This window comes from Lissotriton vulgaris, chromosome 2_1 (genome assembly GCF_964263255.1).
Source record: "Lissotriton vulgaris chromosome 2_1, aLisVul1.2, whole genome shotgun sequence".
Taxonomy (NCBI): domain Eukaryota; kingdom Metazoa; phylum Chordata; class Amphibia; order Caudata; family Salamandridae; genus Lissotriton; species Lissotriton vulgaris.
Window position 1 is genome coordinate 85,271,951 of NC_141687.1, and position 16,432 is coordinate 85,288,382.

Genomic DNA, 16,432 nt, shown 5'->3' on the forward strand with positions numbered 1-16,432 from the left:
CCTTTATACCTGTCCAGTGGAAGCAGGCTAAACTACTACCCCTCCTGAAGAAACCCTCATTGGACCCTCTGCTTCCGGTCAATTACCGGCCTATTTCGCTTCTACCAGCCCTGGCCAAAGTCTGTGAGAAAGTGGTCTTTCGGCAGCTCAGGACGTTTGTGGAAACATCAGGGGCTCTCCACCCTGCTCAGTCAGGATTCAGATCTGCCTACAGCACAGAGACTGCTTTGGTGGAGATGTCGGCGGCTATCAGAGAGGGCCTTGATGTGGGTGGCAGGGTGGCCCTGATTTTACTTGATCTCTCTGCCGCCTTCGACACGGTACCCCACCAACTGCTCATGGCCAGGCTATCTGCAATTGGGATCTCTGGCTTGGTCTGGGAATGGGTTAAATCCTTTTTGGACTCCCGCTCGCAGTAGGTCTGTATGGCTCCTTGCGCTTTCTCTGTCAGGAACCTGGCAACTGGGGTTCCGCAGGGCTCCACTCTAGGTCCTCTGCTATTTAATATTTACTTAACCCCGCTGGTTTATCTGGCAGAGGAGCTGGGTGCGAAAGTAATAGCGTATCTATTTAATATTTACTTAACCCCGCTGGTTTATCTGGCAGAGGAGGTGGGTGCGAAAGTAAGAGCGTATGCTGACGACACGCAGCTGTTATTTACTTGGGGGGGCTCGGACCTGGACACGGTCACCGCCCAGACGTGCCTAGCCTCAGTATTTCCTTGGCTGGCCCAGGCCTCTCTCAAATGTAATGAGGATAAATCGGAGGTCCTCCTGTACGGCCAGTTTTCTGCGGATTTCAGAAACTGCCTTTGGCCACCCAACTACCCTAGCCCGCGGTCCGAGGGCGGGCCAGAAACAAATTCGGGGGTATGGTTTAGCGAGGACCTACGATTTAGTGATCATGTAAAAAAACTGACAGGAGTTTGTTTTGGTACCCTCAAAACACTCAGGAAAATTTTCCTGAGAGTAGCCAAGTAGACGATTACCCGTGCCCTGATTTTGTCAAGGCTGGACTATGCCAACGCTCGATTCATTGGTCTGCCTGGCTACCTGTTGCGTAAACTCCAAATTATTCAGAATGCTGCGGCCAGACTCCTCTTTAATGCCTCGCGGAGATCCAGCGTGCGGCATTGCCTACGGGAACTGCACTGGCTGCCTGTGGCTCAGTGAGTGCAGTTCAAAGCTATTACTCTGGCCCACCGTGCCCTACATGGGCTTGGACCCATCTACCTTAGGAAGCGCTTTGCGCCTTCTATGTGCGGAATCGTCCCTTACGATCGGCCTGTCGCCGCCGAATGATCCTCCCGCGCTTCCGCAGAGTTCGCCTGGTTGGCCAGTCACTCTCTGTCAAAGCTGCTGAGGCCTGGAATGCGCTCCCTCCTGATCTGCAACTTATGCATGAGTTTCAACTCTTTAAAAAGCATTTAAAAACACATCTGTTCAGCAAGACCATCTAATCTGATTCTCGCCTCTACCCCAGCTCTCCTCCACGCCAGGACACTCTAGAGTAACAGTGCGCGCTACAAATTCAATATAACATATAACATAACATACTGCATCGAATGGAGAGGGCAGAAATGTGCCATATCTACTAAGATGTGGCGCATTCCTGCTCTCCCTCTGCGATATCGAAGCTGCGGCCAAGCGCCAATGTAGGTACACTTGCAGCATGGTGCAAGCGTGCCTGCATTACACTTTCTATGCATGCTGCAAAATGCAACACATGTAGAAAGAGAAGAAAATTAGGAGAAATAACAATACTTCTTGTTACACTTCCACTGGGACGGCGTGCCATTCTGATGCATTCCCAGGGTTACTTGTGTTAGTAAATCTGGGAATGCACCAAAAACCATTGGTGGATGTGTGGGAACACTCACGCTCCACCGATGGGACACCTTCCCAGGGCACAATAACACAAGGCTGCGAATTGTGCTGCTTCTGTGTTGCTCCAGATTTACCAGACCACGCAGAGCCATACAAGGTGGCTCTGCGTGCATCGTAAATCTGACTTAAAGGCTTGAGTCGCCTTGTATGGCACAATCCCTTAGTAAATCTGGCTTCAGAATCTTGTAAACCTGTTATCCTAGCAGGCCAAAGGTTGGACTTTTACAAAAGTGAAAGCAGGTGGAGCAAATAACTTTTTTTCTCATGCAGATAAGCGAGCATTGTTTTAGGATGCAAAACTGGAGTAGACGGATGCCAAAATTGACATCCAGGTGGACGCCTAGACTTCTTTTAATTTAATACTTAAATTAAAAAATGTTGGTGTTCATGTATACATAGCAAAAGGCCGTGCATCATAATGGTAAACATGATCACAACAGTGGCTTAACAAAACTTGAGGGAGCCCCCCTGCAAGGTACATGGAGGGGCCCGCTCCGGATTTAATCCGAAGCTGTCAGGCCAGAGTACTGTGCTGAAGGGGCCCCCTGCAGCTCGGCGACCCCCCCCGCACTGCGGGGGCTGCGGTCGCCACTGGATCACAATCAATTTTTTAATCCTTTATCATACACACAGCTCTTTCTAGTAGGAAGCAACTAATGCACAGCATATAAAGCAATATAAACAATTTCCTGTACCACGTGTCCGTATTTCTGGTCTGGTACCATTAGTCAGGGTCCTCAGAGATGTGATCCTGTTCCTCTAGGCACAGTTTCACCAGGTTGCAGACACCTTTGGGTCTTGATGTGCTCCGTTGGACTGTTGCATATCTTGCTACATTATTGTTGCACAGTGTTAGATCCATGAGGCAGTCTATAAGTTTAGGTGACTTGCCTCTTCCTGATGTCATGGTGACCATATGCTTTGTCAATATTAGTGCTATAACAGTATACAGTGAAATGGCTCAGGATTAATAAAGGCTGGTATATCCCATCTGCTCCAAAATTCCAATGCTTTTCTTTCTGTTTCTCCTTTTTTAATTTAACAATATTCTACCCTCACAATATTTTACCCTAGTTTAGGCCTTCACTGGCGGCTCGGCCTATAACTCCGGTTCAGGGCCAGCAACAACAGGTATAGTCATTAGGAGTGGGCTATAAGCCAATGTTAAATCAGCAACAATGTGTAAATTCTGAATTTGATGATTCTAGGCCAAACCTTACCAAAATTGAAATTAATTTGCAATGAATGTCTATGTCTCTACTTAGGGGAAATATATTTACTCTGTTGACAACAGTATGACCACTGATTGTCTGTAATGTCTTGTTTTAGATCTTTTACTCATTGATCACTTGAATTATTGTTATCCATGTTTATATCATTCTGAATGGTAGTATACTTATTTGCGTATCTTTTGCTTTCTTGCCCTAAGTGCACCGGGTATGCCCAGATGTGGGTCCTGTGCTCACTGTGCCACTGGATTCAAGCTAGCCTGGCTGATGAAGGGTGATTCCCCGAAACTGGTCCCAGGATACTTGTTTCTGGTCCAGAGAGAGTTTCCTTGGCAGTTCGGTCTGGTCTGTGCCCATGAGGCCCATGGTCAAGACTGATTTGCATATGGCTGGGTCTAAACTGGGGTGGCATGATGAGCAAAAGAACAATGGATTTAACCCAGATCTATTGACTAGGGGGTGAATGTTTGTTTTGCTTTGCATTCCATCCATCATCTGTGTGTCTTTTATTATACTTATTTGCAATCAGGTTGGCATGTATTGGAATGGAGCTGACCATGCAAAGAAGTTTCCGAGCTTCTGACTCATTTGGTGATGTTGGAAATATCTCATTAATGACATTGCGTAGTCTATGGTATAGTAATATAGCCAGATGTATAGTCAGTTATTTGCCTTTACATGTTTGTAAGATAATGTATTTCTTGTATTCATATATGCCTCTCATTTTAAACATTTGTCTGTGGTACTATTGTTTAATAGCTTTGGCTTCCATTGTTAGTCCATAACTGTTTTTTCTTTTTTAATTTCTTTTCTGGGTCTCTGCACCTTTTTCATTACTACTGTTTTCAGAGTGAATGGGCTGGCCAAGCTTCACTCTATCTCATATTGTGAGCATGTCTAATACTGTGATAGCAGGAGTGCTCATTTTGTGCCTGTACGAAAGTGCCTCTTTTGACATGGTTAACCCCCACTTTTTACCTGATGTAATTTCAAACTGTAAGCACACTGGGTTCTTGCTTATTAGGGTCACACTGCCGGATCTCTTTCCAAAAAATGGTACCACGATTGGCACAAATTCAGTTACCCCTGTAAGTCCCTAATAACTGCTACCCCTGGTTCCTAGGGCATGGGTACTGAAGATGGTTGTCTGGGGCCGCAGCACGGGATGCGCCACCCAAAGGACCCCTCACCAGGGCTATGCACTCTGCCACTGCAGGCTGCATGTCTTCGTGCAGAGAAATCCTAAGAGTCGACATGGCACAAATCCCTGCATGGGATATCAGTAAGTCACTTCTACTGCAGGCCTTTAGCCCTAAGGCAGGGTGCACTATATCCTATGTATGGGCATATGAGCATGTGCAAATATGCTGCTACAATGTTCAGTCCATTCAGAGATGTTGTAAGTGAACAGGAAAGCCATAAAGAGTAGATTGACTGGATACTTGTCACCATGCGTTTCCTAGGTCCATGATGGCTTCACTGATTTCTAAGGTGTTTGGTACCAAACATCTTTTCTTAATAAATCCTCACTGTTACCAGTGTTGAATTTATTAATAAATTGACACAGTAGACCCTTTAAAGGTCCTCTGAAACCCTACCAAGCACTGGTATGGTTCCAGAGTTGTTTTTGCCACCCTGTCACTGTCAGACATGTTTCTGACCTCATGGGGTGAGAGGCACACTCTCAGAGGACAGAGACACAGCCTGCTCTAGGCAGAGGTGCTTTACACCTCCTCCAGGACAGGATGGCCTTCCTGGGTGGGAAGCTTCAAAGGCGGCAATGCTGCTTTTTGAAATCCAACCTAGGAACCTCCAGATAGCGGGGGAGGCCAGGCCTCCTTTCCGGCTCCACTTTTGGTGGGAGGAAAGACGAGAAAATTAGTTAGACGAGGAGGAGGGGAGTGTCGTCATTTAACCTACACCACCCCTAGGGCCAGGCTGGGGAGGTGAACCCCTGTCCTGAAATTCCACCATCTTAAGATAGTGAGGAAACCTTCTAACAGGAAGTGGTCACTAGAGGGTATGGACACCATACAGGTAAGTAGTCACTGGCTTCTACCTGTCTCCCCTTGCAATGCCCCAAAATTCAGTATTTAGGTAGCACCCTGAGACCTGAACATCAGATTTGATGGACAACAGCAGACCAGGACAAAGAAGACCCGCTGGTCGAGTCCTGAAGCCCTGCTGTAGAAGTAAAAGGTGCCAAACCCTGCCTGCTGCTCCCAGGACTCAACAGTCACTGCTGCAGTGTCATCCTGGAAACTGAAAGGTCTCCAATAAACCAGGAGCACCTCAGGCCTTTATGAAATCCCCATATAGCACCCTTGGAGTGAGAGCACCAATCCCCTGTACACCGTAGGCACCGATCCCGTGAAGTCTGGTTTGTTGGCGTGCGGCTCCTCGCCCACCTGGACACAGCACCAAAACGAGAAAAAGTACAATAGCTCGGGAGGATCAAATCTGTCTCCCCATCAAGTTTGAAGACACCAGGACCTACCGGAGCCAGGCCATACCAATACCTGAGATACTGTCTCCCTATGGCAAACACTGAGAAGAAGAGTCCACTTCGGACTCCCGAAGCACCACAAGCAAACACCCGTCAAGGGACATCAAGACACCCAATGCCCACTTCCTGGGTGACCCAGTTGTCACGCGATCACCTCTCTAAGTTGCCTGCTCCTGACCACGAGGACCTCAAGCTACATGTCGCCCAGCTGGCCTATTTGCTTTGTACCTGGCCCAGCACCGACCAATCAGCTCTGCTTACATGGTCCCCTGGCCCTTGCAACTTCCTTCCTCTAAGGAGAACCACTGGACTTACCTGCAAGTCTCTCTGTGCAGGTCTTAATCAAGTGGCCCCTTTCGTCCTTGAGCACCAGCTTCCAAGAACTTTGTCCCGACATCGACTTTGAACAAGAAGGTGAACTTTGTGTAAGCATTGCATGAATTCCTGTGCATTTTTCTGCTTTTTTACACATTGTTTCCTATGGTGCTTAACTGCAAATAGAAGTGATATATTTATCGAACTAAATCGTATCCCCAAAAGTACTTACCTTAGAACTGTGTTTATGGTCTTAAAAATTATATAAAAATCAACATTAGTATTACAAATTGGTCTTGGATTTATTCTTGAGTGTGTGTCTCATTTAATTCCTCTGTGAGCACAATAAATGCTTAAAACCGCCCTCTGATAAACCTAACTGCTCTCCCACATTACCACAAAAAGAGAGTTAGTCTTATCTGCTTTTACCTCTCCCTGCCTTTTGGGGATTTCTTGTCCTCACTACATAGTGTACTCCATTTTAGCACACTGTACAGAGAAGGTGTTTCCTACATTGCTATGAGATCAAATAGAATACCTAGAAATTCAGCTCTGCAAAGATATCCTCCTTCTATGATAATTGCAGTGTTTGCCAACCTGCACTAGGTTGTATCCCTGTCAACGCTAGTTTGATCACAAGTGTCCTCAGTTGACCAAAAGGCCTGTGATGCAATGGGATCTGAATGTTTAGGAGCACATGTAACAACCTGGGACTTTTATAGGTGTGCCTGGGCAAATTACAGCCATTTCAACAGAGCAAAACACAGCCCCATTGATAGCTGCAGTCTGTTCCAGCTCTCTACCAGTCTCTCTATAGAGACCATGTTTTACCGTAGTTCTCTTTTATAACACATTCTGTGTCCCATTGGTATTATTGACGCCTAGATTTCTGACTGCCTGTGCGGATAACTGAGGCAGGGCCTATTCATTCTGTTCAAGAGCCCAGGAAACATCCTATATTGTCTCCAATCTGTGGCACCTCTATCTTGTTTCCATTTAGCCTAGGTCAAATGCATCCTTTGGCTAGGCGCCTTGACTCCCGTTGGGCTAAGTAGCGCTATATAAATCTAGCTTCATTCATTCATTACTGACACTACTAGAGAGGACCTGGTGAAGGAAGATGCTGCAGTACTGGAAGTGCCAAGCTACCGAACAATCTGGCATTAGATCACTTTTTACAAAATTTTTACAGGATGCCACATTTTACAATTGACTGCAAAAAGGTTGAAGTTAAATTATATTCCTGGTCAATGGGCAAGTTCTCATTCACCTGACTCATGCATGAATTCCACTGAAGATTATTTACATATTTGTCGAGCACTCTGTATTGCAGGTAAAGTGAAATAATTATATAGGGGATCGAGTCTTCTTATCTCAGTAATACCTAGATTCCATGTGTGTCATGGTATTACCACCCACCGTTGCTTTGTTAATGTGATCTGTTAATTAATGAGAGGATTTTAGTAATTGATAATGCAGTCATAAGAAAGTAGCTCATCAAGTCTGTATTGAATGTCACCTAGTGTAAACTTCTAATACTGATTTATGAAGCTATAATTATAGCTGTAGTGACGTGAAATGTATTTTGATTCTCATTTATTATTTACATAATGGTGCTCTGGGCAAGCAAATAAACATGAAACGTGAAATATCCGCCCTTCCTGAGTCGTGTCCATCCTCATTCCTCCCTATCAGTGCTACACCACTCACTGGGCCCAATTCACAAAGAGCCTCTGCACTCGTGGCGGGGGCTCCGCAGTCATGGTGGGATCTCTGCACTCACTGCGAGATCTTGCCAATGAGAAACTGCAGTCCAGAGATCGTGTCACAAGTGCGGAGATCCTGCCATGAGTGCAGAGATACCGACACAGGTGCAGAGATCCCGCTACAACTGTGGTGCCTCCACCATGAGTGCTGAGGATCTTTGTGAATCTGTGAATCCTCCACCATGAGTGCCCAGGCTCTTTGTGAATGGCTCTTTGTGAATCTGTGAAGCCTCCGCCAAGAGTGACCATGCTCTTTGTGAATCTGTGAATCCTCCACCATGAGTGCCCAGGCTCTTTGTGAATGGCTCTTTGTGAATCTGTGAAGCCTCCGCCAGGAGTGCCCACGCTCTTTGTGAATCTGTGAATCCTCCACCATGAGTGCCCAGGCTCTTTGTGAATGGCTCTTTGTGAATCTGTGAAGCCTCTGCCAAGAGTGCCCACGCTCTTTGTGAATCTGTGAAGCCTCCGCCATGAGTGCCAAGGCTCTTTGTGAATGGTTCTTTGTGAATTTGTGAAGCTTCCTTCACAAGTGCAAGGCTCTTTGTGAATCTGTGAAGCCTCCACCACGAGTTCCCTGGCTCTTTGTGAATCTGTGAAGCCTCCGCCATGAGTGCCGAGGCTCTTTGTGAATGGTTCTTTGTGAATTTATGAAACTTCCTCCACGAGTGCAAGGCTGTTTATGAATCTGTGAATCCTCCAGCACGAGTGCCCAGGCTCTTTGTGAATCTTTGAAGCCTCAGCCACGAGTGCCCAGGCTCTTTGTGAATCTGTGAAGCCTCCACCACAATTCCCGAGGCTCTTTGGGAATCTGTGAAGCCTCCACCACGAGTGCCGAGACTCTTTGTGAATGGTTCTTTGTGAATTTGTGAAGCTTCCTTCACAAGTGCAAGGCTCTTTGTGAATCTGTGAAGCCTCCACCACGAGTTCCCAGGCTCTTTGTGAATCTGTGAAGCCTCCGCCACGAGTGCCGAGGCTCTTTGTGAATCTGTGAAGCCTCCACCACAATTCCTGAGGCTCTTGTGAATCTGTGAAGCCTCCACCACGAGTGCCGAGGCTCTTTGTGAATGGTTCTTTGTAAAGCTTCCGCCACAAGTGCAAGGCTCTTTGTGAATCTGTGAAGCCTCCGCCATGAGTGCCCAGGCTCTTTGTGAATCTGTGAAGCCTCTACCACAATTCCTGAGGCTCTTTGTGAATCTGTGAAGCCTCCAACACAATTCCTGAGGCTCTTGTGAATCTGTGAAGCCTCCACCACGAGTGCCGAGGCTCTTTGTGAATGGCTCTTTGTGAATCTGTAAAGCTTCCGCCACAAGTGCAAGGCTCTTTGTGAATCTGTGAAACCTCCACCACGAGTGCCCAGGCTCTTTGTGAATCTGTGATGCCTCCACCACAAGTGCGGAGGCTCTTTGTGAATCTGTAAAGCCTCCATCATGAGTGCCGAGGGTCTTTTTGAATCTGTAAAGCCTCCACCACGAGTGCTAAGCTCTTTGTGAATCTGTGATGCCTCCACCACGAGTGCAGAGTCTCTTTGTGAATCGAGCCCTCAGTGTTCCGTCTCTGTCTGGGTCAGAGTACACAAAAAAATCAGAACTCTAGTGCCAGTGGAGAACCCTGCATGGACCTGCACCCCATCTGTTTCCTGTGTGCTCCATGCCTTTCTCACACGGGAACGGAATTTGGTCCCAACCTTAACAGGAGTAAATCTACAACAGTTTCTTGGGTCAGAATGCCAGGTGTTCCCGCCCTGGAGAATCCCAACCCTCGCCCTTTACAGTAGATTTACTCAGACGAAAATGTTTGTGAGAGTAAAGGTTTGTACATGAGGGTGTTTACCTTCTTTTTTGAAAGTTTGACAAATCATCAAAGTAGGTCAAACTCTAAGTCATGAATAATCTACGATAAAAGATACAATTCACTAAAACTGGGGAGGACACTAGAAACATACGCATGGGAACAGGAAACCACAAGAACACTGGAATGTTTGCTTTCCATGGCTTTGAGAAGTTGCTCCATTGCATGATCTTCCCTGTTTGTGTCCTCAGGCCTTCTTGGGATGGTGGCTCACATGATGTACACACAGGTCTTCCAGGCCACGGTCAGCCTTGGGCCCGAAGACTGGAGGCCGCACTCCTGGGACTACGGATGGGCTTTCTAGTAAGTATTGTTCTCTAATGTTCTGTGCATAAACCTTCTGACAAGGTATCAATCAGGCAAAGTGTCAGCAAAATTACTAATACATGTAAAATGACTGTTGGCAAAATAATATATAAATCCTCTTAAGAAGGCATAACAAAGCTTGTCACTGCATATCTTCTTGGGTTTAACTGAGGGGGTCACCAAGACCAAAGCCCTTTTTGTTGAGATAATTGTTGAGCTACCATGTAACAAATCACCAGTCTACAGCCTACAGCACATTGTAATAACAACCCACCTGCAAATCCTATTGTCTTTTACAATTTCATTTCCCAGTAAGTAAGGGGGACCTGCTAACTTTGTCGTAACTTTTCCTAATAAACATATCAGACCTGTATCATTGGTAGTAATATTTTCACCTGAAATAATCAAGCCTATATTCTTTATAACTGCCTTGTCGCCATAAACAACTAAGGTTTCCTGCATTGCGCATAACCTGGCACCCTCAGGCATAGACATAAAATTACAAATATATACAACATTAAATTGTCTAGACAATATATAACCCCTCTGAAAAACGGTTTACAAAGGATTATCAAATTACAGATCTTCAGCTCCAGGTGTTTGAGGGGGAAGGGGCATAACAAACTCCAAAACCTAGCATTAGAAGGTAATCTGTGTGATTTCATGTAACAAAATATCTGTCTACAACCTTTAACACAGTGTATTGACAATCCACCCTTAAAGGCCTATTAGGTTTAACAAATGTGTTTTAGAGTGAATCAGCCAGGCTCACACCCTTTCTTGTAACTATTAATAATAAACATATCAGACCCATGACATTCGATATAAATGTCCTCTGAGAACCAATCATGCCTACATCCTTTATTGTTGGCTTGTCACCATAACCGTCTCAGGTTTACTGAATTCTGCATTAGCTTTCCCACAATGCAGCCTCAGTCTGACAGTCAGGAAATTATAAATGTATACAAAATGTCAGTTGGCAAAACAGTAGTCAGCCCACATAATAGAGTTAATAACGGTTATCAAAATGCAAATCTGCTACCCGCAGACGGGGAAACCAACATCAAACTCCTTGCCTATTACAGTAAGCTGGAATGAACCAAGTATTACAACCTATATACAGGCATTTACACGGTGTGATTACAATCCACTCTTAAAAGCCTATTGGCTTTAGCATATAACATTCACAATAAATAACTCGTTTCTCATATATTTTCATAATAAAAAAGATTAGACCTTTGATCTTTGACATAACCTTTCCAATAAACCAATCGGGCCTACAGCTTTTATCACTGGCTTGTCACCATCACCAACACAGGCCTACTGCATCCAGCACAAGCTTTCTCACAAGGCATCTATCACTATAAAGTCATTAAATTACAAATATGTAGAAAATTAAAGTTAGCAGAACAATATGCAATGCATCCTGAAATGGAATGAAAACGATTCTCAGAGCACATATCTTCTCCCATGAAGTTTGCCTCAGGGGATAACTAACATCTAAACCCTTGACTACTATGGTAATCTGTGGGAATCCCTGTAACAAAATTAATTCCTGCCTACACGCCAATCAGTCCAACTGCCTTTGATATACGTTTTCATAACATAAATATCAGACCCATAGCCCTGATCAGTGACTTGCCACCCTAACCAACTCAGACTGCTGTGTTGAGCATACACTCCCTCACAGGGCATATAGTGCAATGCATGCACTCTTTTCCAGTGTAATCACACAGCTTCTGCCCAATCAAAATCTGCACTCAAGTAAATCAGTAAGTGAGTCCACACTAAGCCTCTTTCTCAGTAAGGCTTCTTAAAGCTCTTTTTCTGTTGATCACATAAGGTCTAGTATTGCTGCACTGTCAAGCCGGACATAAAAATGAAAACACCCTCCCAGAAAACTACTTGACCTAAGAAAAATGTCTGTGACAAGATATTGATCATAATAAAGACCACTCTGAAGGCTTCTGATTGACTGATGGAATCATGGTGAAAATGTCTCTGTAAAAGTCGACATTGCGTCACCTTCATAGAACCTCCAAGGAGATCCTGACGCAGATCCTCTTACTCTCTGTCAGCAGTGTTTTTACTGTCTTGGGTTGAAGGTGATCTGAGCTGATCTATCCTTTCCTGAAGGAACTAGCTAGTCAGACCTGCACGTTCAGCACCAGCTCTGATGATGTGAAGCCGAATGGGCCGGCCTCAGTCTGGACATGAATCGCTGGAGTTGCAGAAGCATGCCTACTTGGCGGGTGCACTACTTTGGAAGCTGCATCCTCCGAGCCAGTTTCAGATGGGTGGTCATCTTTACCACCTGTAACCTCTGATGAGGTTTCAGACAGGTGTAAATCCTTGGGACTTACGGCCATCTTTCCGATAACATTGCTTCTGCTTCAGCAGAGACGATAGATCTCTCACCAGGTAGACCAACTTGGGGCAGCAACTGCACCAGTTGTCTGGGTATGCTGCCGGGCTTCCAGAGAGCACAAGGTTACTTTTGGGCTTGACTTTGTGTAGTTATTCACTACTAGGCTGCAGGGCTGCCAGGTAGCACAATGTTTCTTTTTGGCTTGATGTTTAAGTGATTCACTATTGGACCACAATGGGAGACTCCCATAACCTGGGTCAGCTCTGGCTTTGTTCCTGATGTCGGCCAGCTGCATGTGGGTATTCCTCTCACTGGGAACACAGCCGGACTTCTCTTCCTGGAGAGTTCTCATCCTCCTGGGCAATGCATTCCTGGGCAAGGCATTCTTCTTCCTTCTCTGAGCAGGCAGACAGGCTACTAGTCACTTGGAAGACCCTTAGTTTCTTCAGGTAGTAGCATAGACTGATGTTCCCTTACCTCTGGGAGACTGCCAACTATCCCACTCAGCCCTGGTCACATACCAGCTCTCTGTGTACTTTGTGGACCCACTTATTTATTGTTCAAGAAGAACTTGAAAGTGGAATAAAGGTGGGTGCTCTGGGTCCCACAGTTATGCTCATTTTCTAGACAGGGGATGGAGATCCATTATCTCAGAGTTTAAAATGGTTCTTTTGCAAATGTTATTTTCTGGTTGTAGTGCAAATATAGCTTTCTTGTATGGTGATGGGCTTAAAGGCAGGTGGTGATGAGGTTGGTTCCAAGCAGGAACATCCAAAACAAGGGCACAAGTGGGAGAAATATCTGCGCCTGATAGTCACCAATCTTCCTGAAACAGTAGTCAGCAAAAGGCAAAAGGGCAGACCCTGCCTAATAACTTCCTTTTCTTTAACAACAGGAACTACTTACCCATTCCTCACCCCTACAATCCATCCTATGGCAATGCTCAGGAAGAATTATTCATCAGCCCATTGCTACAGGACCTCATTGACTTTCTAATGGTAGCCCTGTCTCCATCCTACTGGGTCTGGGTCGCCACCCTCTAGGCACAGGAATGTGGTGAATAGACTTTAATTGTCTATATACAACCTTAATTTCCACATTAGGTAGAGTGTCTTTAATGAGCAGCATAACCTTTGGTGGTGGGCTACAACACTGTATTACTACCTAGGAGTGTTGAGAGCGGCATTGAAGACAGTAGAGGGGCAGAGGGACGATAGTGACAGGTAGAGGCCTTCTGCTCCTAACTTCAAAGGCATGCCTTTCTGCTTCTCTGTGTTTATTTAGAATAATCTACCCTCAGTGAGATGAATGTTCTATTAGTATTCCAACCCTACTTCGAGCAACAATAGGTGGTAGAGCCCCTCTCAATCATATCAGCCCTCCCCTGCGGCCTACGCCTATAACCCGCGAGAGAGTCCTTGTCATGGTTCTAACTTAATTTAGGTACATCTGTGCCTTTCAGGCTTCTGAATGAATCTTTTAAAGTGTGGCCCCTTTTCCAAACTGCTTGTCCCCACTGGCTCCTCTCCTTTAATGGCCTTTTGTAGAGGACTGCATTGTGCCTTCTGAACTCAATAGGCAAGAATCTAGAGTCTTTGGACAAGATTATTTTGATATTTCCATTTACCCAATCTGCTGAATAGGTTTATGTAAAACTGAATGTGCCCTTAATTTGCAAAAAGCGGTCTTCCATCACTACATACCTCTTGCTTGTAGGAGACTGATATCAGAAGTAGGATTTCACTGAATCTTTATAGCAATGACTCATGAAGATAGGTGGAAGTAAATGTGAATAATATCTCTCCTGTGGCCTGTACTCTAGTGGTCGGCTGAGTGTTTGTGGCTGAGCAGATACATGGGGTGCCAGGCTGCCTTCAGCATTGGTGCCTGAGGATATGAAAGGAAAAGCCCAATCCTTGAACCTTGAGGGCTCTCTGAACAGTCACCTGCATGCCCATAGCATCAAGGGGCCTTGTGAACCTACAGGGCAGGCATTGGAAATGTGGCAATGTCTTACCTGAAGTGAAAGCACATGACTAGGCAGTGGAGGTGTGCTGTCATCTACTACTGGACTGCAAACCAGTCCATAAAGAAGAGCATAACGTGAGACTTTAGAAACTGTCTCTTGAAATGTCTACCTCAGTTACAGTATTTTCATATGTAGGATGTCCTCTGTGGGACACACAAGAGAACACCAATGTGGTTCAGTGGGGAACAGCTGTCAGTAATATACAACTGGATCAATGTCTATATAACAGTGCTATGAATGAAGGCAGCAATGAGCAAAAGGTGGGACTACAATATGCCAATAGTGATTGGTTCATATATTCATAAATGCAATATGTGCCAAGGAGTTGTGATATGGATAAGCGTGTGTGTTAGAGTAACATGTATGCACAAGTCACATATAGTGACTTGTACGTACAAATGTCCGGTGTAATGTTTGCATAAGGTTCTGCATATATATTGTTATTGCAAATATTGTCATTACTCATGTTGCCAACACGTCTTGTTTCCAGCACTGCCTGGGCATCCTTCACCTGCTGCATGGCTTCCGCCGTCACCACCCTCAACACATACACCAAGACGGTGCTGGAGTTCAAACGCAACCAGAAGATCTATGACCAGACAGCTTCTGACCCACAGGGCTTCCCAGAGTCCACCGAGATGGGATTCTATCGGGATCAGCCCATCCGCTCTGTGTCGGATAGTGTTGATTTCTATTCAGAGTTACAGAGGAAGGTTCTCCTCCGGGACCGCACAGTGAACCGCACCATGGACCGCACAGTGAACCGCACAATGGACCGCAGCATGGACCGCAGCATGGACCGCAACATGGACCGCTGCATGGACCACACCATGGACCGCAACATGGACCACACCATGGACCGCAGCATGGACCGTAGCATAGACCGCAACATGGACCGCAGCATGGACCGCAGCATGGACCGCAACATGGGCCGCAGCATGGACCGCAACATGGACCGCAGCATGAACCGCAGCATGGACCGGAACATGGACCGCAGCATGGACCGCAGCATGGACCGCAACATGGACCGCAACATGGACAGCAACATGGACCCCAACATGGACCGCAACATGGACCGCCCCAGGAACCTGCAGGATGCAGATGAGTCACTTGCAGATGAACGGTGTTAATCTGTCGTGAAAACACATCGAGATGTCCAGACCTCTCTTTGGCACCTATGGCTTTGTGGACCTGAAGAAGGAGCCCCTGGGTTTGAAGGGGTACCATGAACTATGCTTTCTGGGCACTGTAGGTGCAATGCCAGTCCCAGGTGCAGACTGTCCTACAAGTTCCCAAAAGGTGTGGTCCCTGCTTTCTTGAGGGTCTCTGATGACATACCCAGGACCAGTAACCATGCCATTGCTTCATCTGTATACTAGGACAGGGGAATCTTATTACATATGAGACTGGCCAGTGGACTGCAGCTTAAAGAAGCCTGAGAGTCTCTGGACTTGGTGCTAAGGCCATACCCATCTCCCATTGGATGTGTTGTTTTAAAATGTTTACTTATGAAATAATGTGGGGCCCTTATCTAAGAACATTGACAAAGCCAATGAGCCTGATTTTTCTAAAGTGCACTCCCACACCAACAGGTCTGCAGACCCACAGCTTGACTGTGAGCAACAGACCTCCAGACACACCTGCCAACAAATACTGAAACTTCACTGTGCACAACCAGTAGTCATATATTACCCATTGCAGCACGGTGCATAGGGCGATATTCATCAGTGGAACACATAATGGGGTGCAGCCGGAGCTGTACGTCAGAGGAGTAGAGTGGTGGCATCCATGATGAAAAGTACCTAGGGTGCACTTTTAGGGCAAACAGAGTGATGCACCCCCTGGAAGCCCTGTTTGATGTGTTTTATGGGTGCACTGGCTGATACACCTCTTGATCTCAGTGGGTGTTGTGCATCCTGGTAGCACTGGGTGCTTTCAATGAGCTGGCGCTGAGTATTGTGCATCAGAGCAGCACTGTGCAATGTAGAGTAAGGAGCACCGAGCTAGGTGTACAGGGTGGAGCACAGGGAGTGCACGGTAAGTGCCAAATCTGGATATGTAATATTTAAGCAAAGGGTGATGACTGAGTTGTCCCTCGAGAACCACTAATGCAGTACTGTTCTTTTCTTTGCATTTTAGGGGTTGAATTATTTTCCTATTCTAAATGCACAGCTGCATA

At 46.0% G+C, this 16,432-nt stretch overlaps 1 protein-coding gene across 1 annotated transcript in view; it reads left to right on the forward strand.

Moving 5' to 3' along the window:
- Nucleotides 1–16,090, forward strand: part of LOC147729613 (germ cell-specific gene 1-like protein) — a 157,908-nt gene extending 141,818 nt beyond the window's left edge. The window contains exons 6-8 of the mRNA XM_086958466.1: nucleotides 9,742–9,853; nucleotides 14,744–14,999; nucleotides 15,324–16,090. Coding sequence (XP_086814592.1) covers nucleotides 9,742–9,853; nucleotides 14,744–14,999; nucleotides 15,324–15,383 — 428 coding nt within the window. The 3' untranslated portion in view covers nucleotides 15,384–16,090. The remainder of the gene's footprint in view (nucleotides 1–9,741; nucleotides 9,854–14,743; nucleotides 15,000–15,323) is intronic.
- Nucleotides 16,091–16,432: the final 342 nt, after the last annotated feature.